The sequence below is a fragment of the Pseudorca crassidens genome, chromosome 13 (genome assembly GCF_039906515.1).
Source record: "Pseudorca crassidens isolate mPseCra1 chromosome 13, mPseCra1.hap1, whole genome shotgun sequence".
NCBI lineage: Eukaryota > Metazoa > Chordata > Mammalia > Artiodactyla > Delphinidae > Pseudorca > Pseudorca crassidens.
The window spans coordinates 26,479,928-26,506,690 of NC_090308.1; the positions used below are offsets into that span (position 1 = coordinate 26,479,928).

The window sequence follows — 26,763 nt, forward strand, 5'->3', positions numbered from 1 at the left end:
TCACTAGTAATATGCATTTAAAGTCCCTCCATATCTTGTCATGGCTCGATAGCTCATTTCTTTTGAATGCTGAATAATATTCCATTGTCTGGTTGTACTGTAGTTTATTTATTCACCTACTGAAAGACATCTTGGTTGCTTCCGAGTTTTGGCAGTTATGAATAAAGCTGCTATAAACATCCATGTACAGGTTTTTTTGTGACGTAAGTTTTCAGCGTTTTGGGGTAAATACTAAGCACGATTGCTTGGATCATATCGCTAGAATATCTTTAGTTTTCTATGAAACTGTGGAACTTCTTCCAAAGTGACTGTACCAGTTTGCATTTTCACTAGCAGTGAATGAGAGTTCCTGTTGCTCTAAATCCTCACCAGCATTTGGTGCTGTCAGTGTTTTGAAGTTTAGCCATTCTAATGGGTGTGAAATGGAATCTCATTGTTGTTGGGGTTTTTTGTTTGTTTTTAATTATTTTTTATTGAAATGTTCATTTACAATGTTGTGTTAGTTTCAGGTGTACAGCAAAGTGATTCAGAGATATATATATGTTCTTTTTCAGATTCTTTTCCCTTATGGGTTATTACAAAATATTGAGTAGAGTTCCCTGTGCTCTACAGTAGGTCCTTGTTGCTTATCTATTTTATATATAGTAGTGTGTGTATGTTAATCACAAACTCCTAATTTATTCCTCCTCCTCCCTTTCCCCTTTGGTAACTGTAAGTTTGTTTTCTCTGTCTGTGGGTCTATTTCTGTTTTGTATGTAAGTTCATCTGTATCATTTTTTCTAGATTCCATATATAAGTGATATTGTATGATATTTGTCATTCTCTGTCTGGCTTACTTGATTTAGTATGATAATCTCTAGGTCCATCCATGTTGCTACAAATGACATTATTTCATTCTTTTTATGGCTGACCAGTATTCCACTGTATATATATACCACATCTTTATCCATTCCTCTGTTGATGGACATTCAGGTTGTTTCCATGTCTTGGCTATTGTAAATAGTGCTGCAGTGAACACAGGGGTGCATGTACGTTTTCAAAATATGGTTTTCTCCAGATGTATGCCCAGGAGTGGGATTGCTGGATCATATTGTAGCTCTATTTTTAGTTTGTAAAGGAACCTCTATACTGTTCTCCATGGTGGCTGCACCAACTTACGTTCCCACCAACAGTGCAAGAGGGTCCCCTTTTCTCCACACCCTCTCCAGCATTTATTATTTGTAGACTTTTGGATGATGGCCATTCTGACTGGTGTGAGGTGATACCTCATTGCAGTCTTAATTTGCATTTCTCTAATAATTAGTGATGTTGAACATCTCTTCTTATGTCTTTTGGCCCTCTGTGTGTCTTCTTTGGAGAAATGTCTATTTAGATCTTCTGCACATTTTTTGATTGGGTTGTGGGTTTTTTTTTTTTTTGATGTTGAGCTGTATGATCTTCTATATTTTGGACATTAATTCCTTGTTGGTTGCATCATTTGCAAATATTTTCTTCCATTCTATAGGTTGTCTTTTCATTTTGTTTATGGTTTCCTTTGCTGTGCAAAAGCTTTTAAGTTTAGTTAGGTCCCATTTGTTTATAAGAGATGGATCCAAAAAGATATTGCTGCAATTTATTTCAGAGTGTCCTGCCTATGTTTTCCTCTAGGAGTTTTATAGTATCCGGTCTTACATTTAGGTTTTTAATCCATTTTGAGTTTATTTTTGTGTATGGTGTTAGAGAATGTTCTAATTTCATTCTTTTACATGTAACTGTCCAGTTTTCCCAGCACCATTTATTGAAGAGACTTTTCTCCATTGTGTATTCTTGCCTCCTTTGTTGCAGATTAATTGACCAATTGTGTGTGGGGTCATTGTTGTTTTAATTTGCATTTCTCCCTGATGACATATGCTACTGAGCACTTTTTCATATGCTTACATACCACATACCATCTGTATGTCTTCCTTGGGTGAGGTGTGTATTCAGGTCTTTTGCCTGTTGTTAAATCTGGCTGTTCTCTTTCTTATTTTTAAGTGTTCTTTGTATATTTGGGGTAACAATCCTTTATCAGAATTTCTTTTACAGATCTTTTTTCCCAGTTTATGGTTTGTCTTCTCATTCTCTTAACCGTGTCTTTCTCAGAGCAGAAGTTTTTTATTTTAATAAAATCCATCTTATCAATTATTTCTTTTATGGATCATGCCTTTGGTGTAACTAAAAAGACATTGCCATATTCAAGGTCATCTAGAGTTTCTCCTATGTTATCTTCTAGAAGTTTTATACTTTTACATTTTACATTTAGGCCTGTGATCCATTTTGAGTTAATTTTGTGTGTCTAGATACATTGTTTTTCATGCAAATGTCCAGTTGTTCCAGCACTGTTTGTTGAAAGGCTATCTTTGCTCCATTGTATTGCTTTTGCTTCTTTGTCAAAGATCAGTTGACTATATGTGAGTCTATTTCTGAGTTCTCTATTCTGTTTTATTGATCTGTTTCTGATTCTCTCACCAATCTGATTCTCTCACCAATCTGATTCTCTCACCAATACCTGATTCTCTCACCAATACCACATTGTCTTGATTATTGTAGCTTTATAGTAAGTCTTAAAGTCTGGTAGTGTCACCCCTCCAACTTTGTTCTTCTCCTTTAATATTGTGTTGGCTATTCTGGGTCTTTTGCCTCTCCATATAGAATCAGTTTTTTTTATCTTTACAAAATAACTTGTCAGGATTTTGATTGGGATTCCATTGGATCTATAGGTCAAGTTGGAAAGAACTGACATCTTGACAATATTGAGTTTTCCTGTCCATAAACTTGGAATGGAATATCTCTGTATTCATTTAGTTCTTTGTTGATTTTCATCAGAGATTTGTAGTTTTCCTCATGTAGATCTTTTACATATTTTGTTAGATTTATATGTAAGTATTTCATTTGTAGGGTCCTAATATAAATGGTATTTTCTTTTTAATTTCAAATTCCATGTGTTTGTTGCTGGTATATAGGAAAGTGATTGACTTTCGTATATTAACCGTGAATCCTGAAACCTTGCTATAATCACTTGTAAGTTCTAGTCGTTTTTTTGTTTATTCTTTCAGATTTTCACATAGATAATTGTCATCTGCAAAGACAGTTTCATTTCTTCCTTCCCAATAGTATACCTTTTATTTCCTTTTTTTGTCTTTTTGCATTAGCTGGGACTTCTAGTACAGTCTTAAAAAGGAATGATGAAGGGGGTGCATTCTTGCCCAATTCCTGATCTTAGTGGGAAAATTTCAAGTTTCTCACAGTTAAGTACTGTTAACTTTAGTGGGGGCTTTTTGTATATGTTTGAACACAGACTTTTAGTATTTTGATTCAACAGCAAATTGTGAACATCAAACTCAAGCTTTCCTAAATGTAACCTTAGCAATTAGAAGTGGTTATGATTGGAACATTATATGTAGAATAATTGCAGTTTTGCCCCCATACCATATGGGTGTGTGTACGTACGTATGTGTGTGTACGTGTAATAATTGTATAGGGAAAAGCCAAGAAAGAAATACACCAAAATGCTTAATATCTCTATGTGATAAGTTTTAACCACAGATCATTTTAATATGCATAATATTTTACTTCTTTAATGCTGAGGACTAGATACACTATATTTCTGAGAGTTGACAACATTTAAATTTATATCATTTACCTGTATATAGTTTTATTGTTTGATAAATTTAGTAAAGAGTGTCACATTGATGGGGTCATGTTGATAGTTTGTTTACCTTTAACCAAGACAGTCATATTGATAGAAAAGCAAGTGTGCATATTTAATGAGATATGATGACAGTTACTGGGAATTCAACATGAAGAAGTAAATAGTGGCTCCAGAAGTGAAAAACATTTACCATTTTAATTTAACCCACATTTCTAAGAAAAGGAAAAAATGTAGCTCTTCTTCAGAGGGATAGGCTCCAAATAAACGGCAGAAAATTGCTCCTTTGTTATTGAGCCCTCAAGCTCCCTTTCACAAGTCTGGTTTGTTTGTGACAATAGGTACAAAAGGAAGATCTGCAGTTTAAGAAAATAATTTGTGTCATACTTTTTCTAAAAGCAAGCTAACATAAAAATAATTCAGGAATCATAGTCAAAATAGCATCTGGGTTAATTGTGGTATGATTATGGGTGGTGGAATTTCAGGTAATTTTTCTGTTTTTTTTTTTCATTGTCTCAGTCGTGCTCTGAAAGAAATCACATGGGAGTAGAAATAGCTGGAGAGAATATGGTCTTTCAGATCTGGCTGCCTGGTTTAAACCAGTTCCCAAAAGACCACTTGGGTCTTTTAGTCCCAGACTCAGGGGACACGTGTTCTGTTGTAAAACCAGCTCTGGCTTGTTGAGTCTAAAAGAAACTTGAACCTGACTTGGGTATTTTCGGTAGAAATGGTAAGTAAACAGCAGAAAGACGAGAGGACAAATATAAGCTCTTGGAGGAAGATGCAGATTCCAGAAAAGGAAAACCAAGGTTAGAGTGAAAGAGGGGCCAGGTAAAAAGAGGGAAACACACACACACACACACACACACACACACACACACACAATCCCCGCAAAATGAAATGCATTTCATTGGGAGTAGCAAGAGGGTGAGTTTAAAAGCTGTCTGATTCTACTCCATGCCATTTACACAGTTTCCTCTATTACCTTGGTCCGGGAGATTTGGAAAAGCAGCTTATGTCCAAAAGTAACTTGAAGAACATCCAGGGCTGAGGTCTTCGTCTAGTGAAAGACCCAGGGCCAAGCTTAATGGGGTGAGGGGAGGCGGTTCTTACTGAGATTTTTGACAGCTGCAGCCCCTGCTGCCATGGCCTATGGAAGGTGACAACACGGTGGAACAGGAACTGCCCCGTTGCTCAGGGTGACAGAGTGAAGGGCTCTGTACTAGAAATTACAGTGGGACAGAAGGCATCATCTGGGATTGTTTGAAGCAAAACAGGATATGTGCTCGGCTGGCCATTCCAGCACCTTCTGGGGGCCTTGCAATTATTTGCCCTCGTCTGCCTCCTTCCAACCCCAAAATACTAACCACAAATGTTGGTTGTTTCCATATGGTCTGGGGCCTCTCTTGAAGATGTTGTTTAACTAGAGTCTTTGTCAAGGCAGCAGGAGTCTGTTGAGGGGAATGAAACTCATTTTATGGATTTTATATGCCCTGTTTATCAAACAGGAAAAGTACAGGAACCTATTTATAAATTGTGGACAGTTCTCCGTGGTGGAAATAAGGTGTGAAGGTACCTCCCAATCCATGGCCCGCTCTCTAATAATGGCTAATAGGCATTGAGGGCTCATTGTTGTTCAGCCCTTTCTAGGACAGGGACTGTTGTTCTTATTTGACAGATGAGGAAACCGCTGTGGGAAGGTGGGTTTCCAGTGTAGGGCTACACAGATGAAGCGCAGACTCGGGCAGCCTGACCCCAGCCAGCTACCCACCGCCCCCACCTGGCAGGAGGGACACCTGGCTGTTTGTAATACCTGGTCAGCATTGCCTACTGATAGGCCACGTTTATTTTGATCTCCCTTTATTTCCACATCTCCTTCAGATCCCATCACTTGGTCAGGGGAGCCCCATCAACTAACTAGCTCTCTCTGTTGTACCTTTCCAAATGCCCTCTGTTTTATCATTTGCATTTGTATGATTATTTGATTTTCTGTCCTCCCACTAGAACATAAGCTTTCTGAAGACAGGAACTCTGCGTGTGTGTGTGTGTGTGTGTGTGTGTGTGTGTGTCTGACTTTTGTATCCCTGGGCCTGGCACGTAGCAGGGATGGGTTGAACTGATGGCTGAACTGGTACCCAGTGTGTCGGAGCTGACGTGGCTACAGGTTACAGCTGTTATAGCAGCTGCTCCAAGAAGACATGCATGTGCTGCCTGAACTCTCCTCACTGTAATTTCAGTTCTTTAGCTCTTTCTGTTTCTCGTTGTTAATATACACATAGAAACAAATGCTGAGAATTGGGGAGATATATCGCTCTCCTTGAAGCAAATTAACTGTGTTAATGCCTTCAGCAAGTGCACATTTTGTGCTCCCCACTGCCTCAGAATGCTCTCCATGGCTGTGGTGATGTTTGGTAAACATATCTTTTGGCCAGAGCACTACCCGGAAGACTTTTTTCTCTTATTCAGAAGTCTTTCCTGTTGGTTGGTTTCTGTTTGTCTCTCCTGCATCAGCAGCGTGAATTAAAAGTTGTCTCCTTACCAGCGTTTTCTGTTCAGCTTGTAGGCATCAGCTACCTTCCAGCGCACAGACAGCAGATCCCTGGCTGTCGGATGGTGAGCGGAGAGAGCTCTGAAAAGGGAAGGGAGTGAAACTCACCTTGGACCAAGAAGTAGGGCAGAGGGATAACATGGGCGTCCCAGTGACACATAAAGGAAGGGGATGCACTTAGTAATGCAACTTAGAGTGTGTAAAGGCACGAGCAAAATGCAATCTCTCTCTTCCTAGTAAGAAAAAAGTTATTATTGAAAAGAATTCCAGAAAAAAACACAAAACCCACAACATCTGTGCAATTTATTTTACTGTCTGTAAACTTCCTGCAGGAGGACCAGGTAGATGGAGCAATAAGCCCTTCCTTGGTCAGTGGGAGGCTGTGCCCACGTCCATTCTTAGGTGGTGGGGCAATTCTTCTGGCGGAGAGAAACTCCTAAATTATGCAGTCACAGAGTAGCCAGAAATGGCCTTCCTTGCCAGCCTCTGTGTACTGAAATATTACCATTTCTCAAGGCTTACCTCAACGCCGTTGCCCCTACACTGCCTTCCCTGAGACCCCCATCAGAATCAATGGAATATTCACATCTGTTTCATTTGACCCTGGACTTCTGTAGTTCACATGCACTTGAAGGGCTGGTGCTGATTTCTTTGACCTCTTCACGGTCCCTTGCACAGAACAGATAATAAATGCTTGTTAAAATAAACAAGTGTGGGAGAAGAGGAAAGGGAGCATTTCCAGGGTGCTGTGATGACTGAGATTGAAGCGAGGTTAAGAAATCTGATCCTCCCATGCAGTGTGATAAGAAGCTCTTGGAAAGCTCTAAGGAGGGCATAACCTAATGGGTAATGCACGGAAGGGGGTTGCATATCATCTGCTGCCCGGCCTATTGCTGTGTCTATGGAACAGGTGTCTCCCATTTTCCCCATTGCAGAGCTGCTAAAGCGGTCTTTCCTTCCCTGTCTTCATCCTAGTGTGGCTGGCCTTTGAGATGGACCGACAGCTCCTTTTCTCAGTGACATTTTTATCATCCCATGAATGTGTTGCATTAAAACAAACGAACTGTAACTCTCCTAGAGCATAAGTGAACTCCTGAAGATTGACAGATTTAACTTTAGTGAGAAGGCAAAAAAAAGGACCCAGACTATTTCGTTACAGTCAGTTAAGGTCAGCAACCTAAGTCTGACAGCAATAAAAGGATTATTTAACAATGAATAGTTTCAGTTCTACTCATTCTCTCTAATAGATCATCTTCCAGAAAGAAGTGTTTAAAAAACCCCAAAATGAATTGTTGTACTCTACTGAAATATCAACACGTAAGCTGTGGAGTGAAATCATTGCTGGCGGAATCATATTTACACATCTGTTGTGCGAACAGAATTACAGATACTCTTGAAAGAAGAACAAAGTAAATTTGAATAAAAATAACACACATTTTGACTAGATGCCGATTACTTATTAGGTATTGGGAGTAGCTTTGACAGCTTACAAAGAAAGCAAAAGCTTGGCGTCTTTTAGAGACATGCTAGATGAATCCTGCTTTAGGGGGGTTTCTGCCCGTCTGCACTTTAAGAATCTGGAGCACCGTGGAGCTCCCCGGTACTCACCCATACTTCTTAGATCCAGTTGGGTTTATGAGTACAACAGACGACAGTCATATATGCAAGAAGTAAAAACTCTTTCAAACTGACCTGCTTACCGTGGTGAGTCACTGTTTCTGCCAAACAAGTCCTGTGCAAGCTGGGCTTCTTTCATTTTACTACCTGTGTTCTTTCTTCTACAGCAGGAACAGTACAGTGTTTATTGCTTGCAATTAAATTCCGTATTGTGTGAGGAAGAACACTCTTTGATAAAGAATACATATGTGTTAAAAAAAAAAAAAGAAAAAGAATACATATGTTGTGTGGTCCCATACGCCAGCAGTTAGCTTTTTTTTTCCTTTTTGTAATATAGGATTAAATTACCATGCTCCTACCACAGGCTCTAATCACACTTAAAATAATTTCTTAATATCATCAATCATCCTGCCAGTTGTCAAATTTTCTATGTGTCATGATTTTTTAACATTTATTTTAGTTAGAATCCAAATAAGGTCCCTACTTTGCAATTGACAGGATCCCTTAAGTCTCTTTTAATATCTAATTTTTCCTTCCATCGCTCTCCCTCACCTCCTGTAATGTTTTTGTTGAGGAAACCAGGTCATTTTTCCTGTAGAATTTTCCATAGTCTGAATTTTCTTGATTGTATCCCTGTGTTACACTCCTTTAATCAGTATTGTTGTTTATGTAGATATAGCAAACATTTACTACAGCTATTTCCCTAGACAGAGTGAGAAAAATCTTCCCTTAATCAGAACAGCCTTAAATGGGAATGACATTGCCACAGCCATTTTTGCTTTAGAGCTACGTGAGATAATGTTCAGGTGCTCTCTGGTCACTGTCTGTTATCTCTATGTGAATAAGTTGGAAAGGTGTAAAGCAACTAGGGAAGAGTATGTCACTCAGGATGCACATCTATGAGGAACAATTAGATTCTTTTTACAGAAATGATCACAAATGGACTCTTGTAACCTCACACAACTTAACGCCAGCGCCAGTTAATCCGGTCGGTAAGGATGGTGCTTGTGTGAGAGTCTTACGGTGACAGAGGGCTACGTTGTGTGCTTGGGAAATTCACTGAAGCATAAATGCAGACAGCTATGAAGAGTTAATTAAAATTAAATATGACAGACCTAAAAAAAAAATGCCATACACCATAACCACCATAAAAACTAGAGTAAACTCTTAAAAAGACTGTTCAAATTTTTCTGAATAGCTCTTTCAGTATCTAATGAAAATAGATTGGTTACTTAAGGACTGAAATTTAGTACATAAAATGAGTTTATAGAGATCTAAATTTGTGATTCTAGACCCTTAAACCCAGTATACCTTCAGGAAATAGAAAAATTTCAAGGAGAAAAATAGTTTTCAACGGTGACATAGACATTTTTGCCGTCAAAACAGCCTCGTATTCCATTTCTGCATATAAGGTGCACCGTGGCCCTGTCACATAAATATCTTTAGATTTAATTCTGATTCATACTTTTCTTATATAGCATACGCTTTATAGATCATGTCCAAGTCTATTGTAATTGCCGTAACATTAAAAAATAATTCTTAGATTATAAACTAGACCCTTTTTTGTACATGCTATGCAACTTTCTTTTTTCTTTTTTTTTGCCATTCCCCGTGGCATGAAGAATCTTAGTTCCCCAGCCAGGGATTGAACCCGTGCTCCCTGCAGTGGAAGTGGGGATTCTGAACCATTGGACTGCCAGGGAAGTCCCTAGACCCTTTTTTAACTTGGAAAGAGAGTTAATACTTTTTGATGTAGGACCTATTTGTATTTCTTTAATAAGCAGAATTGTAGGGGACTGCTATACCTGTGACCAGGAAATATCCCTTCATAAAGTACTTGCTATTCACCAAAGATAAAAATTGTGATTTATCTCCTTTCCTTGTGCACTGATAATGAAGGATTCACGTGAAGATTGAATCTGGTTAGAGTATCTACAGGGCTCCCTTAATAACACTTACTAAACCGCCATCAAAATATTGTGTGCTTGAAATTCCTCTCTGATAAGGAGGAAGGATTCCTTATTAGCCCAGTCTTCCTTGTGACCCAGAATACTCATTTGTAAGATTGAGATTTTCATGTCTGGTTAAGGTTTTTGTCTGTAGCCAGTAAGCAGAATAAAATTGGCGTCCCTCTTTTCGTCAAATACTCCTTTACTACATCTTAGGCAGTAGAAGTAAGGAAAAAAATAGTTTTTGGTTCTTATAAGGCTTGGGTTCACATCTTGCTTCCTGTAACTGCAATAGTTAGCATTCTTACTATCACAAATGACATAAAGTTCTCCTAAAAAAGAAATGTACCGGGGTCATGACTTCCCAGAGCAGAGGTAGTGCCGCCTTCTGGCATGTTTCCAGGGATGTTCACAGGATGTAGGCTTGCTCTTGCCGTCCCTGGGCTGGGCTTTCCTCTCTGTTGGCCACCAGCACCTGAGCTCTGGCCTAAAAAAGTCCTCACCTGAATTGAAGGATCTCAGCATTCTCCCTTCCACTTTATTATTTCTCAGTCTTTGTTTTGTATTACTTACCTTTTTCTTAAAAGTATCCCTCCTTTTTTCCAAGTTGACTTTTCCCCTTCACCTTTGATCCCATCCCATCTGTCTTATCCAAAAATGTAGAGACGGTCTCCACTAATTACTTCCCCCTCTTTAAAATCTTAATCTTTCTACTAACGTTCGAGCACACCATCCTAAAACTAAACACCTTTAGCCCTTTCAAATCCCCTTCCATTGTTTGATGTCTCAGTTTCCTTATTGAATGTGAAAATCTCTCCTCTGGACCTTAGTGGGTGTTAATCCTCTTCCTTGCTGGAGAATGTCTGTGCTTGTTACCTCCATTTCCTTAGCTCTTACTCAACACCTTTGGTTCTGCTGGGTTCACCTTCCTCATCATGTGGCTTCTTTATAATCCTTGCGGTGGGCTGAAAAATGACCCTCACCCGTAGGCTTCAACATCTATGTCAAAACACAGGAACCAGTGAATCTACTTTATTTGGAAAATTTGATTGCATATGTGATTAAATTAAGGGTTTTGAAATGAGATGATCCTGGATGGGCCATAAATGCCATCACAAGGGTCCTTCTAAGAGAGAGGCAGAGGACACTTTGACACCACAGGCACACACACTACAAGCCGAGGAATGCTTAAAACGTCTAGGTTCTGGAAGAGGCAAGGAACACATTGTGCCCTAGAGCCTCTGAGGAGGCCTGATCTGGCCCTGCTGACACCTTGGTTTTGAACTTCCAGCCTCCAGAACTGTGAAAGAATAAATTTCTGTTGTTTTAAGGGACCAAGTGTGTGGTAATTTGTTAAAATGGCCACAGGAAACAAAATACAGCCCTCTTTTGATATTCTGGACAAAATTATTGACCAAAATGAACATGCCTGAGTAACCAGTACCTAAGTCAGGAAGCAGACCCTTACTAGCTCTCCAGAAGACCCCTGGAGCCCCTCTCAGCCATTGCCCCCCACCAAAGAATCCTCTGTTTTGATTTTGAATATCACATTTCTGAACCTAATATGAACAGGATCATAAAGTACCTACTTTTTTGTATCTGGATTCTTTCTTTTAACAACCTGTTTGTGAGATTCATCCGTGTTGTCACATAGGGTTATAGATTTTAAAATTCTCCTTGCTGTGTAGTATCCATTGTCTGTATATAGCACATGGTATTTCTTCTACTGTTGATGGTGTATAAATACTGCTGTTATGAACATTCATTACATGTCTTTTGGTGAACATCTATTTGTGTTTCTATTGGATATATAATGAAGAAAGGATGTCCTGAGTCAAAGCTGCCTTCTCACTTCTTTCTATACTAAGTTGATAATCTCATCTACAATTCTACTTGAACTATCGTCCATCATTCTGACTCTTAAATCACTCAGTCTGATTCTCATCTTTCTGTATCTGACAGCTGTCACTTTGTTACAGAGTGACAGCTGTCAGATACACACACGCACACACACACACACACACACACACACACACACACAATGTTTAGTGTGTCCCAATCCAAAGTCAAGTTACTACCCAAAAAATGGTTCTTCCTGTTGTCATTTATTATGTTAATGACAGGTCATCAATCTTAAACATTCAAGTTCAAAACAGAATCATTTTTAATTCTTTTTTTGATTATCCTGCATCCACCAAATTTCTAAAGCTTCCCCACCATGATTTCCCCGCCATGTTATCTCTATATTAGTTTAGGGGCACATGTCCCTTGAATGACTCCTTAACTTAACTGATTTCCCACCTTCCAGTCTGTTGTGACACTCATCCATCCACAGATTCTAGGTTTGTCTTCACAAAAATTTGATCCTGCCGCACCTCTTCTCAAAACTCATGGACGTGGATGGATCACCACTGATTGTAAAGTCAGGTCAGAATTCTTTATGTTGGCTTTCTATGCCTTCAGAATTTGATTTCAACATCACTTTGATGAGTAATTATTCATCTGAGGCTTCATCAGGTGGTGCTGAGTTATATAGTCGCATTGTCTTCAATAACATGATAAATTGCTCAAAGGGCTTCCTATGAACATTTTTTGTAGTGGCTCCATATAATGACCATATATTGAGAGTTTCCTGTGCCTAGTGCACATGTAACCCTTACAACAGTTTTATATGGTAAATACCTGTGTTACTATCCTCAATTTACAGTTGAGGAAACCGAAACTCAGAGAATTTAAGGTGTCTAATGTCACCCAGCCAGAAACCTAATTAGGATTCAGACACTGGAAGTCATGAAACAGCTTGCCTGCCTTTTGCATATTCATGACTCCTCTCGAGGCCACTGGAGATGGGGAGGTTTCCTTTCCAGCTTTTCAGCTCTGTGGTGTGCTTTTCTGAGGCTGCATCTCCTCCTGGCCGAGAGCTGTGGTTCTAGGTCCTGCCGCTCTGGGCTGGGCACCTCCTACAGATGTGTGCTCTTTCCCCCTTGCATTCTCTCAAGCTGGTGCATCGTGAACTGAACTCTTGCAGCTATTGCCCAGGCAAGGGGACTTTAGTTCTTACACCACCAATCTTATTTGGTTCTGTTCCCTCCTTCCTTCTTTCCATGTTTCTCTCCTTCCCCTTTCCCCCCTCTTTCTTTCTCTTTTGTTTCTTTTTCCTCTCTAGGCTTCTCCCCTTTTCTCTCCCTGCACCCCCACCCCCCTTGGTAGGTGCAGTGGCTCTCAATATTTTTACAAGACCACCCTCTGGAAGTGCAAACCGTCCCTCTGATCACTTACCTCCCAGGCTTCTTTTCAGGTTAAACACCCCGCCCCCATACCTCAGTATAATAAACATCAAACAAGCAAATTAGGGCTGGGGTGGGGAGATTATATATATATTTGCTTGAGCAATATATGAGTGATTCACGCTTGAATCACTGTGCATATATTTATTGGAGTTTAGGGATGAGGAAATTGGGGGCCAAAATCTACTGTTGATACAAATGTGTATCGTTATACACAGCAGGGTTAATTAAATAACATACAAGAAAATAAAAGGGTGCTGATGAAGCTAAATGAGTAGTAATTTAAAGCAGGAATTGCCAAACCATGACCAATTCAAAACAACAATGATGATGGATTATTCTTCTATCCTTCCTGAAAATCTCAGCAATTCTAGCTGTACAGTAGGAGTTTTGCAATTTCTCAACATTGTATCCCTGCCAGGGTTTAGAAAACTGACTTAGAAACTTCAGGATACTCTCCTGGGGCACTACTTTTAGGCTATGAGTAACATTTTAGTAATTTTCATATTGTAGATTAGTTGTAAACAGCCCTTATTCATTCATAAAAGAAAAATCAATGGAATGAAGGTTATGCTTCCCTTAAGAATTAAGAAGGGATGATCATTTGGGGGTTAGTGTCTGCCCTTTAGAGTATCTCTCTTGGTTCACCCATTAAGGATCCCATTGGGAATTGACGTAGTTTTCTAGTGTGGTTTTCTGTATTTCTCAACCAAGTCCCAGGTACCCTTCCTTTCCTTGGCTTCTTCCATAATGCCTTTGATGTGCTGGGGGTGCTGTTTGAGGTGCTCCACTTTCTGACTCCGTTGCCAGCTGATGCCTCACCCACATAGGTTTCTGTCATCCATCCTACTAGAGAATGGCTCAGGATGTTTGCTGAATTAAACTGGAACTAATGGGTCATTGTGGGGATTAATCCGTCATGACTGGATGCGTAGTTCTGTGTAATAACTTGGGAAGTTTCCAGTGATTATGAAACTTTAGAGCACTTGTAGACTACAGAACAAGCTGAATCACTACTGGGCTCTTGCTTTGTCATCAGCGATCCTGATGCTTAAGGAAAAACGCTGAATAGATGGAAATAAACATTCATGTCTTCCTTCAATGCTGCTTTTTACAAGCGGCAGCAGCAGCTCTTGTGAGATATTTAACAGATATGGTTTACCAAGGAAAAATTAAATAGAAAGTAACGCAGACCATGAACCACTGCCATTTGCTGACCAAAATGCAATTACTCACAACAGTCTTATGTGATTGTCCTAGAAATTTATTATGCTTTAATAAACTCCTGGCAAACCTAATTTGATGCTCCATTTAGCGTTAATTGAATTGGAAGAAGGAAAGAAACTACACCTTATATACAACTGTGAGAGATTTTAATGTCTTTGCCTATATTTTTAAATGACTGACTTAGCCTTAAATTTTGAAATGTGGCAATTTTACGCACAATATTACCACAAAAGCTCAGTTAGACGATTATTACGTGCATTTACTCATGAAATACATTACAGGAGTATATATGCGTCAGTCCCCAAATCTATTTTTGCATTTCATTTTTGTTCTGATCTTTAGAACCTCCATATCCTATAAGTGTAGTATGTGGCTCATTTAAGAATTAAGGGCATGGATTCTCCAGCCAGATTGCTTGGGTTTGAATCCTGGTGCTACCGCTTTCAGACTGATTTTGGGCTGATTACTTATACCTTCTCTACCTCAATGTCCTGAGATAATAACATTACCTACCACAAAAGGGGTATTATGAAGATTAAGTGATTTAATATTTGAAAAGCACAGGATGTCTGACACGTGTAATTACTAAATACATGTTTATAAAATAAAGTGGGTAAACTGTACCCCATATAAGTGAGTTTCAAAAATGGTGCCATATCAGGCATTTATTTAGTTTGTTTTAATTACATCATCTTATGCATTTTTAGCATGTCTTAGGATGATTTCACAAGGAAAAAAATTTTCACCTGTTTATTTTATTACTTTTGAGAAGATATGCATCGGAGTCAGAAGGTAGCCATAATAAGATAATATTTTCTTTAGTTAGATAATGAAATATTATTGTGTAAAAAAATGCTGTGTAACTAGAAGTCCTAGCCAGTATAGCAAGGCAAAACAAAACAACCAACCAGAAAACAAAAACCATGAAAGACATACAGATTGGAAAGGAAGAAAGAAAACCATTTCTAGTTACAGATGATATGATTGTCCATGTAGAAAATCCCAAAGCATGGGCCAAAAAAAAAAAAGCTCCTTGAACTAATAAGTGAGTTTATTAGTAAAGCTTCAGGATACAAGGTCAATATACAAAAATCAATCATTTTTATGTACTAATAATGAACAATTGGGATTTGCAATTTTAAAAAGAGTACCATCTACAATAGCACCCCAAAAATGAAACAGGTATAAATTTAACAAAATATGTGTAGGAACTATATGTTGAAAATTACAAAATACTGATGGGCAAAGTAATCAAAGAAGACCTAAATAAGTGGAGAGATACGCCATATTCATGCACTGAAAGACTCAATATTGTTAAGATGTCAGTTCTCCCCAAAATGATCTATAGTCATCATAATCCTAGTCAAAATTCTGGGAGAATTTTTTGCAGCTATCAACGGATAGCTCTCAGCTACCAATTGCTTCTAAAATTTATACAGGAAAGCAAATTGAAGAACTCAAATAGCTACAACAGTTTTGAAAACAGAAGAGTTGGAGGACTCACACTGCCTGATTCCAGTACCTACCATAAAGCTACAGTAGACAAAACAGTGTACATAGCACAGACGGTCCCCAACTTACAATAGTTCGGTTTATGATTTTTGGACTTTATGATGGTACAAAAATGATACCCATTCAGTAGAAACCATAATTCAAAATTTTGAAGTTTGATCTTTTCCCGGGCTAGTGGTACAGTCCTCAAGTGTTCTGAGCACATTGAAGGTAGGCTAGGCTAAGCTATGATGTTCGGTAGTTTAAGTGTATTAAATGTATTTCAATTTACAGTACTTTCAACTTATGGGCTTATCTGGACATAACCCCATTGTAAATCGAGGGACATCTGTATTGGCAAAAGGTAGACACAGAGATCAATGGAATGGAATAGAAAATCCAAAACTTTTTGGAAGAGAAAATCAAAATGGATCATAAACTTAAATGTAAAATGTAAAAGCTATAAAACTTTTGGGAGAAAACAGAGGAGAAAACTTCTGTGACTTGGGTTAGGCAAAGATTTTTTTGAGATACCACACCTAAAGCACAATCCACAATAGAAAAAAAATTTGATAAATTGGTCTTAAAGTTAAAAACTTCGGCTCTCCTAAAGGCACTTAACAGAATGAAGAGGTAAGTCACAAACTGGGAGAAAGTATTTGTAAATAACATACCTGACAAAGGAAACATATCCAGATAATATAAAAACACACAAAACTCACAGTAAGAAAACAAACTCAACAATAAAAAAATGGGCACATGCTTTAACACTTTACAAAGCAGATGAAAGAGTAAATTTTCCTCTATGGAAATTAAGAAATATATTAAGAAAAAATACAAATACATTAGAACAAATCACTTATCTGAATTTGAGGTAGGAAAAATGCCTGTCTTCTTCTGAGTTATCATATGGTATTATGGTATTTTAAAATTACTATACAATTTAGCAGTTTTAATGTTCTATATTGCATCCCCATATGGGTCTGTTCCTGTTTAGATCTAGTGAATATACCTCAGTTTGCTTTTACCATTTATTTTAAATGTCTCGTTTCTCTCTTAATCTGAAAGCCTTCTGCAGCGTTTGTATTTTGTTTTAGCAACAAATTCCACGAGTCAGTTCTCTGGAAAGAACCCATTTCCCCCCCTCTTGTCACTACTTTAACTTAGCATTTTTCTTTGTATATCTCTCATTTATTTTTCATCGGCAGCTGTTTTATTTGGTTTCTCTCAGCCACACTGTATGCCTTCTCTTGATTTTAAAGCGGCGTCGCTGACTGAGTGGCTGGCATCTGTGGGAGGAGCAAGCCGTGTGGGCGCAGGAGGCAGATGGGGCGTGTGGGTGGGATGCAGTGACTCAGTTTGTTCGGGTGTTGATTTTTGATGTGTAAATGGTAAGGACCCCAAAAGAAAGCTCTCCATTTGTATTAAAGAGCCCCGAAGTCATGGTTAGCCTTGAAAACATCTTTTGACGCTCCTGTGACCTGTCCTCCCCTTTTATAACCTCACTCAATCTTCTATGTCTTTAGCCTCCATTTGATCTGATTTATTTCTCCTTCACAGAATGCAGACTCTAATTTCACATTCATTAGATAAGGCCGACTGTCTCAAACAGCCTCTCGAGGGTCTGTGTCGCTTTTATAAAAGTGCTGCAGTTTGGTTTTACATTCAGTCACACGGGGCTTCAATGTTCTTTGTGTATTTTGGTGGGTTCCTAAATTACAAAAGTAATCAATGTTCATAATAGAAATTGTGAAAGACATAGAAGATAGAAAGAGGAAAAGGTAATTCATAATTCCATCACACAGCTTTATCACAGTTTACATTTTGGTATACAACTTTCCAAAACTTTTTTATTCATGTGCATATATACACATAGAATATATATAATAATCTATTCATTATAATGTATACATTATATTTTAATATGTATGCTATACATTATAATGTATATATTTTAATATTTTTCCTTAATATAGCTTGAATTTACCCCAATACTAAATGTTCTTCTATAATATAGTTTTCAATGGTGCCATTGAAATGGCACCATTAAATGTTCTTCTATAATATAGTTTTCAATAACGTGCCATTAATTGAATTTGTGTGTGTGTGTGTGTGTGTGTGTGTGTGTTTCGCCATTTTTCTACTGATGGATATTTAGGCATTTTCCATTGTTACTGCAAAAATAATATTTCAGTGCATATACTTACAAGTAAATCTGCTACATGTATAGGAATTTTCACAGGATAAATTCTTAGGAATGGAATTATTGAGTCAAAGAGTGTGCATAATTTTAAGGACTCAAGTCTCCTAAAATGTTCCCCACAGCATGTAAGAGTATCATTTCTTTGCATCTCCATTGGGTATTTTGAAATATCTTAGGCCACTTGTTAGGGAAAAAACTTGACACTATTATTCGTTTAATGTGCATTTATTAGTAGTGAGATGTAGAATATTTTTATATGTTTATTTACCATTTTAGTTATACTTTTGTGATTTTACCTGCCTATGTCCATAGCCTAATTTTCTATTGTAATGTTCTTATTTGTTGTAAATTGACCAATCGAGATAATTTATAAAGATAGTAACCTTTCATGTGTCACGTATTGCACATATTTTAAACAAATTAGCATCATCTGTTAAATTTGCTGTATGTTAACATTTTCATTTTAATTGTGAGTAGGATCTGTTTATTACATTTTCCAGAAGCTTATTATGATTATAAAGGAAGCTCTTGGTTTTCATAATTTTGGATCTTGACACCTTACTAAATTGTATTATTGCTCATAGTGGTTGTTTAATTGATTCTACTGGGTTTTTTGGGTTGGTAATTGTAACATCTGCAAGTAATGATAATTATGTATTTTATTTTATAGAATTATGTTTCCATACTTTGTGAAATCTTATTGCATTAGTTAGGATTTTCAGAGAGTGTACTAGTGGTGAGAATAGTTGACAGTCTTGTCTTTTTCCTGATTTTCATGGGAATACCTATAAGCACAAAGTTGGCAGTTGTTATGAAATATATATTATTCTTCACTTTAAAGAAGTGCCCTTATATTTTCAGTTTGCCGTTATTTTTAATGAGAAATGGAAGTGGATTCTGAATTTTAGTTAAAGTATCAATACTTGGGGCATCTTTGGGAATGCTGATGATTTTTTTTCCATTGAGCCATCCTTGCATTCCCCAAATAAATTTTAAACCCATGATCTAGTGGTCTTATAGTATAATGCTTGATGCATTTTGCTCAGTTTTCTTTCATGTTTTTGTCTGTATACATAAATGAGTTTGAGACTAATCTGAATTTTATTTTTGGGACATTGTCAAATTTTGGTATCAAGTTTATGCCGCCCTGGTGTTAGTCATCTATGAGCTTTGGAAGAACTTGTATCTGTGGTTATATTCTCCTTCTTAGTCATAATTTCTATACCTTTGATTTTTCTTTTTCTTGATTATACTTGCTAAGGACTTGCTAGATATTAATTATTATAAAATACAGCTCTGAACTGAGTCATCATCTTACCTATTTGCTTTTATAAATCTCATTTTACATTTATTACTTGCTTCTGTTTCCCATGGATCTGCTTCTGGAACCTTTGTTAACTTGTTTTCAGTGTTGAAATTTAACAGAGAGAATAAGTCCTGCTTCCCACCATTGCAGACTCTCCTTAGTTCCAGTAATTATATGACCCCCTTATTGTTTTAAAAGTGCAGTTTTGCTGCAGTTTGTAAAACCACTTCTGATAGAACTGCTAATTAAAAAGTCAGTGGTAAATGAAGAGGGAAAGTCCCTATGGTTTCCTCATTTCCTCTTTGAATACTAAGTAACTGGAACCGAAAAGTGCTTACTGGGCATTATTTAGGTGTCATCTTTCGGGGGACTTTGTTTTCTGTTTGCAGATATTGCCGTGGTGGAGATGAGTGATGCCTTCCGGCAGCCGTCTTTGTTTTACCACCTTGGAGTGAGAGAAAGTTTCAGCATGGCCAACAACATCATCCTCTACTGTGATACTAATTCAGACTCTCTGCAGTCCCTGAAGGTACCTCACTTGTTTACTAAATATTTACTCTAGGCACCAGAGTTTTAGGGATAACTCTCCGTCATCCAAAAAAAAAAAATTCAAGTAGTGTATGTTTATGAAAGGATGTTTTTGTTAGTCCAATAATTATGTAACAGTGACGAATTACATTGTGAGGTTTATCTGGAATTCAATGTGGAAATTTGATGATACACAGATAGGGGAAAAACTTAGTGTTGATTTCTGAGCTCTGATTGGAGTTGCAGTTGAGGAGACTGTTGTTAATAGGAAGTTGTCAGTATACACACTGGAGAAAGAAGAGGAGATTGCATAAAGTATGGACAGCCCTCGTGCTGTGTCACCATTGGGGGTTTCATTGGGCACACCTGTCTCCAACTAGAAATACGCTGCCTACTGAAAGTACTCTGAGTAGAAATTCTCTATCACCAAAAATTGCCATCCTCTTTCACTGGGATATGATTTCAATTAAAGTGGGAAAAGGGGAAGGAAAACTTACCGTATTTGTCTGCAAAATTCAGCATGTCTCATGGCATTCTCTCCATTATAGGAACTTAATGATAGGAGGGTATTTCCTCCATCCAAAAAGATTGCCTAAAATGCTTTTGCAAGGCCAAGTGAGTCTACACTGTGATTCTTTGAAAAGCATCTAACAGTTCAGCACATAACTCATGCTGAACCTGATATCATTCATTTCCTTTGCAAAACTTCCATCTACCTCTTCGTGGCTTTTTCTCATCTATACTTTCAAGTTCCCAAATCAAAGCCAACCTTGGAACGTGGAGTCCTAAAACCCAGAGCCATACTTTCAGTAGCTTAGGAATTGGTAATATGAAGATCTCTAACCCAAAATCCAAGCCAAAAAAAATTTAGTAGTATTTTGCTTTTATCTGAATATCTGAAGCTTATATGACTTTCTCTAAAAAATCTGCAGAGTGTCATTTAGCAAATACCTTTGCTGTATGCCAGGCATTGTGCTGGGGATTAATAGGCTATCCCTTTCCAGAATACTCTGAAATAGTACTAAGGGATTTTCCCCAACTCCGTCTAAATCTATTTTTCACCTGGAACAATTCTTTAAGCAACCCCTACTTAATTTTGCCCCAGATGTACCCCTTTAATTAATGTATCATACATTTCATGATGGCGTATTTTTAATTAAACATTTTGATTTGGTACTATTTACAACATATATTAGCAGTTGATGAAGAGATTATTTTATTTACTCTTTGTGTTCTGCTATTTTATTTTCTTTGCATTGTTTATTTTCAGCAGGCAGTGTTGTGTTGGACATTTTTCACAGTACACTATTTTTATTCTTGTCCTACTGGTATCTGGTGATTTAATTTTATGGCCATCCTTTCCTAAGGAAATTTTTTTAAATTACATTTGAGAGAAAGAGATAAAGCTAATCTTATCAGAAATTTGTGTGGGACAAATAAACTGATTTATTTAATTGCTTTCAGCCAGCCTTTGTATAGAAGGCTGGTTATTGGTATTTGAATAAAACAGTTCTTTAAAGAGGCTTGTCTATCTAAAATATACTCATTTATCTTGTACATAATCGCTGCTTGTTATTGAGCTCTTACTATGTGCTAGGTACTAAGTGCTTTACCCACGTACATATTCACATTTAATTCTTAAAACATCCCTGTGAGGTATATAATCTTTTTTTAAAAAAAATTTATTTATTTATTTATTTATGGCTGCGTTGGGTCCTCGTTGCTGCATGCGAGCTTTCTCTAGTTGTGGTGAGCAGGGGCTACTCTTTGTTGCGGTGCACGGGCTTCTCACTATGTTGGCTTCTCCTGTTGCAGAGCATGGGCTCTGGGCGCGCAGGTTTCAGTAATTGTGGCTCGTAGGCTCTAGAGCACGGGCTCAGTAGTTGTGGCACATGGGCTTAGTTGCTCTGCAGCATGGGGGATCTTCCTGGACCAGGGATCAAACCTGTGTCCCCTGCATTGGCAGGAAGATTCTTAACCATTGCGCCACCAGGGAAGTCCCTGGGGTATATATTCTATCACCAAATTATAAGATTTCAAACTGAGACTCTAACAAATTCAATCATTTGCCCAAGGTGATATGGAAAATTTGGGACCATGTCTGCCTGACTCCAAGGCCTGTTCCCCTTAACCACTAAACTTGGTTGCAGTTACTTTTAGTTAGAAGGATATCAGACATTCCTGCTAACTGTGTTCCTTTAGAAAAACCCATCAAGCATACATCCTGAGTTGTTCCATGCAACATCCATCCCTTCTTTTGTCTTCCTCCTTCCACTGACTGTATGTTATTGACTGTATTCCCTAAGCTTTTGCCATTTTCTTATTTAGTTTGTTCCTGGCCCAAATAGGTATGTGGTTGCAGAGGACAAAGTTCTGGGGTAGAAAGTGTTTTTTTTTCAGTCTCTGAGCAATGGAAGTTCCTCGGGTTCTGCTACTGAGGAAAGTCTGTGTGTGTGTGTGTGTGTGTGTGTGTGTGTGTGTGTGTGTGTGTATATTTTTAATTTTTAAAATTTATTTCTGTTGCAGGTAGTTATAGGTGTAACTGTTATCCCTGCCATCTACCAACAGAAAGGAAAACTGCTGTGAAATAAGGCAGAACAAGAGATATTTACAAATAATATATTATGTATGGATTAACCAAATAAGAATGAAGCATCTCCCTATTTTCACAGGGCAAAGACAGAATGAGAATGTTATTCTTATCCCATACCTAGCTTCACTTAGGTTGATTCTTCGGGCATCTAGAAAGTACAGCTGCACCAGTTTTATTTCCATCTACTGCTCTTTGTTGAAGAGAACAGTTTCTCTTTAGCAGCAAATTCTTAGGAAGAAATCATAGGAAAAATTTTTTTTAAGTTTAAGCTTCTGAAAAATCATTGTTAGGAACCATATAAGTACTTAAAATCTATGTCTGAGTTTTCATATGGAAGCATATTTAGGATCTAATCAAATCATGAACTTGCAATAGGATTTGTAGTCATTTTAAATTACAAGTACTCTCTTATTGTAGCAAGAAATATTTAATTTTCTTCAAAAAAAAATCATCGTTGCACTTTGAGAAAGGGAAGTTGATAGATATTCCTTTTTTTTCTTAGCATTGTAATAACAATTTTCACAATTTTCTCTAGATAAGTATCATGAAAACTTCTTATGTGCCTATTAGTGAGACTCTTAATGCTGAGATTTACATTTGCTTGAAAATAAGAAATTGCTGGGAACAGTTGTTTTCTGATTTATTTCGTGCATCAGAGAAATTATCAGATCTTCCCTTGGGGTCTCTCGGTAAACGGGACAGTAGGTCTGGACACCATTGGCCAGTAAGTTGTTGGGCCAATACACAGAATGCGTCTGTCATCAGAAAGGGCTTGGGAGAAATGAATGGCTGTTGTGTAGAGTGAGGAAGTTGTTTTAATGAACCGTTTCTTCTATCATCAGAAATTCCTTTACAACAACTGCTCTCAGCTCTAATTCTTGTGATTCTTCCCCCTTTTCCCTTGTTTAGCTCCCTCTGTTTTTTCTAGGCTACTCCCCACTCACATTAAATAATGTTTCATATAAAAACAAAGCAAAACAAAACAAGGAAATACCACTTAAAAGCCAACAATTAAAAGCCCTTATTATACCAATGGCAAGGCTGTGGAGAGTGGAAAACGTATGCATTGCTGGTGGGAGAGTATGTTGGCACTACCTTTTGAAGATCAATTTGGCAATAGCTTATAATATCAAATGAGCGTATCACCAAGAGTCAGCAGTTCTGTCTCTAGATGTATACTGTAAAAAAAAATCTTTAGCATGCATAAGGAGATATAATCAAGAATGTTTATGTTAACATTGTTTGTAATAACCTCTCCCCCAGAGGAATTGGTAAATATCTATCAACAGAAGAATGAATAACTACTTTCTGGTATAGTCATTTAGTGGAATCTTATAGAGCAGTTAAAATGAATTAACTAGAGCTTTCTGTACCACTATCAATATATCTCATAAAGAGTGTTGTGGGAAAAAAAATTATAGAAGCTTGTGTACAGTATAGTGCCATCTATACAAAATGTAATGATGTACAGGACAATTTTTTTATACATTTATATTATAAAAGGATAGAAGTATGTACGGAAATTATAAATAAATTAAGAATAGTTACCTCTTTGAAGGATAGGAGTGGCATAGAGTTGAGAGGGGATGACAGGAGTCTTCAACTATATATGTAATATTATATTTCTAAGACTAGGTGGTACATGCATAGGTGTGTGAAAAAGTTTTATTTTAAATTTTTTTAATTGAAATATAATTAACTTACAATATTGTATTAATTTCAGGTGTGCAGCATAGTAATGATCACCATAAGTCTAGCTACCATCTGTCACTATACAAAGTACATTACAGCGTTATTGACTGTATTCCCTATGCTGTATACTACATCCCCATGACTTATTTATTTTATAACTGGAAGTTTGTACCGCTTAATCCCCTTTACCTATTTTCCCCATCTTCACACGCCCCTCCCCTCTGGCAACCATCAGTTTGTTGTCTGTATTTATCAGTCTATTTCTGTTTTGTCTTGTTTGTTTGCCTGTTTTGTTTTTTAATTCTGCACATAAATGAAATCATATGGTGCTTGTCTTTCTCTGTATGACTTATTGCACTCAGCATAAATATTCTCTAGCTCCATCCATGTTGTTGCAAATGGCACAATTTCATTCTTTTTATGGCTGAGTAGTATTCCATTGTACATATATAAACATATGTATGTACCACATCTTCTTTATCTGTTCATCTATTGATAGACATCTAGATTCTGTATCTTGTTTCTGTATCTTGGCTATTGGAAATAATGCTGCAGTGAACTTGGGGGTGCATATATCTCTTCAAATTAGTTTTCATTTTCTTCAGATAAACACCTAGAAGTGGAATTGCTGGATCATATGGTAGTTCTTTTGAGGAACCTCTATACTGTTTCCACAGAAGCTACACCAATTTACATTCCTGTCAATGGTGAATGAGGGTTCCTTTTTCTCCACATCCTTGCCAACACTTTGTTGTCTTTTGATGATGGCCATTCTGACAGGTCTGAGGTGATATCTCATTGTAGTTTTGATTTGCATTTACCTGATGATTAGTGATGTTGAGCATCTTTTCATGTGCTTGTTGACTATCTGTATGTCTTCTTTTCAAAAATGTCTATTTCAGATCTTCTGCCCATTTTTTAATCAGTTTTTTTTAATATTGAGTTGTATGAGTTCTTTATGTATTTTGGATATTAATCCCTTATTAGATATATCATTTGCAATTATCTTCTCCCATTTAGTAGGTTGCCTTTTTGTTTTGTTGGTGGTTTTCTTTGCTGTGCTAAAGGAGTGTATGATTAAGTTTTATATTTTTATATACTTGAAATATTTCATAATTAACCTTTTTTAATGAAAAAGTTGTTATACTCTGTTATTTCCTGTAGCCATCAGGATAATTTACATATATTTTGGGCATTTGAATCTCAAAATATTTTTTTAGTTTCTTTTTTCTAATGTTCTAGCTGTGGTTAGAAAGCCTCACATGCATTTGGATCTTTCTTTCTGCACTAGGATAGGCTTTATTCCCATTTTATCCATTGCAGAATAAGTCTTTGTCTAGAGATTGATATACACATCAGTTAGTGGTGACACAGCTTGTGTTGAAGCTTAATGATTATGTGAGATTATTCCTTATTCAAGAAATTTAGTTGTATTTTTCTCTGTAACCACTGCTTTTTTTTTTTTTTAATTGGTCCAGGGATCCTTTATTTATTTATTTATTTTGGCTGTGTTGTGTCTTTGTTGCTGCACGTGGACTTTGTCTAGTTGCAGCAGTGAGCAGGGGCTACTCTTCATTACAGTGCGCAGGCTTCTTATTGTGGTGGCTTCTCATTGCAGAGCATAGGCTCTAGGCGTGCGGGCTTCAGTAGTTGAGGCGCACGGGCTTAGCTGCTCTGCGGCATGTGGGATCTTCCCGGACCAGGGATCAAGCCCGTGTCCCCTGCATTGGCAGGCAGATTCTTATCCACTGCGCCACCAGGGAAGTCTCTGTAGCCATTGTTTGAAAAGTCACTTTCCAGATGGGATTTGCTTTCATAAACTGTTCTCTACAGCAGTCTATCTACATGCTTAATCCTTCACGATCTCACTGAATATAGTACCTACACGAGATATTTGTACACCCCTGTTCATAACAGCGTTACTTACAATAGCCAAAAGATGGAAGCAACTTAAATGTCTATCAGTGGATGAATGGATAAAACAAAATGTGGTATACACATACAATGGAACATTATTCAGCCTTGAAAAGGAAGGAAATTCTGACACATGCTACAACATGGATGAACCTTGAGAACTACCATAGTTGCTCATTCAAACAGTTCCATGGTACCTAGACCCATGATGTATATCTGTAGATACAGAGAGACCCAATCTCCTTTAGTGCTTATATATGAGAAATTGGACATTGTCTGTTTTTCTGGTAATCATTCATTTCCACCTGAAGCAAATGGTTATAGTTTTGCAAAGAGCAGGCAGTGATGTCCATGTTGTAAATTTTGATGATTATACCAGTTTCTAGTAAACTGGTGAGGTGATCAAGGTAATTTTTGTTATAAATACCTTGAACTTAAGTTAAATTTTTACATGTATTTGGCAAATTTGCTCAGATTCTAGAGTGTTCTTAAACTCATGAAACTTTTTTTTTCGTCTTATACCACTGCTTCCTTTTCTTAAAGTTTTATCTCCCTTACCAAGATAAGTAGCTAAGATGAGTTTAGTTTTAGATTGAATTGCGTATGAAATTAAAATGTTATTTTCCCAAAGGTTTATGATTCTTTAGCTTAATAATGAATTTTTACTGCATTCTTTTCAGCACTCTAAAATAGCACTTAACTTAGTCAGTGGTACAAAGTACACAGTAAGTATTAGGGAAA

At 37.3% G+C, this 26,763-nt stretch overlaps 1 protein-coding gene across 3 annotated transcripts in view; it reads left to right on the top strand.

Moving 5' to 3' along the window:
* MAP3K5 (mitogen-activated protein kinase kinase kinase 5) overlaps positions 1 to 26,763 on the top strand; it is a 215,933-nt gene that overhangs the window by 48,930 nt on the left and 140,240 nt on the right. For all 3 annotated transcript variants that reach the window (XM_067701965.1, XM_067701964.1, XM_067701966.1), the window contains exon 2: positions 19,685 to 19,824. In XM_067701965.1, the coding sequence (XP_067558066.1) occupies positions 19,702 to 19,824 (123 nt within the window). In that variant the 5' untranslated portion in view covers positions 19,685 to 19,701. The remainder of the gene's footprint in view (positions 1 to 19,684; positions 19,825 to 26,763) is intronic.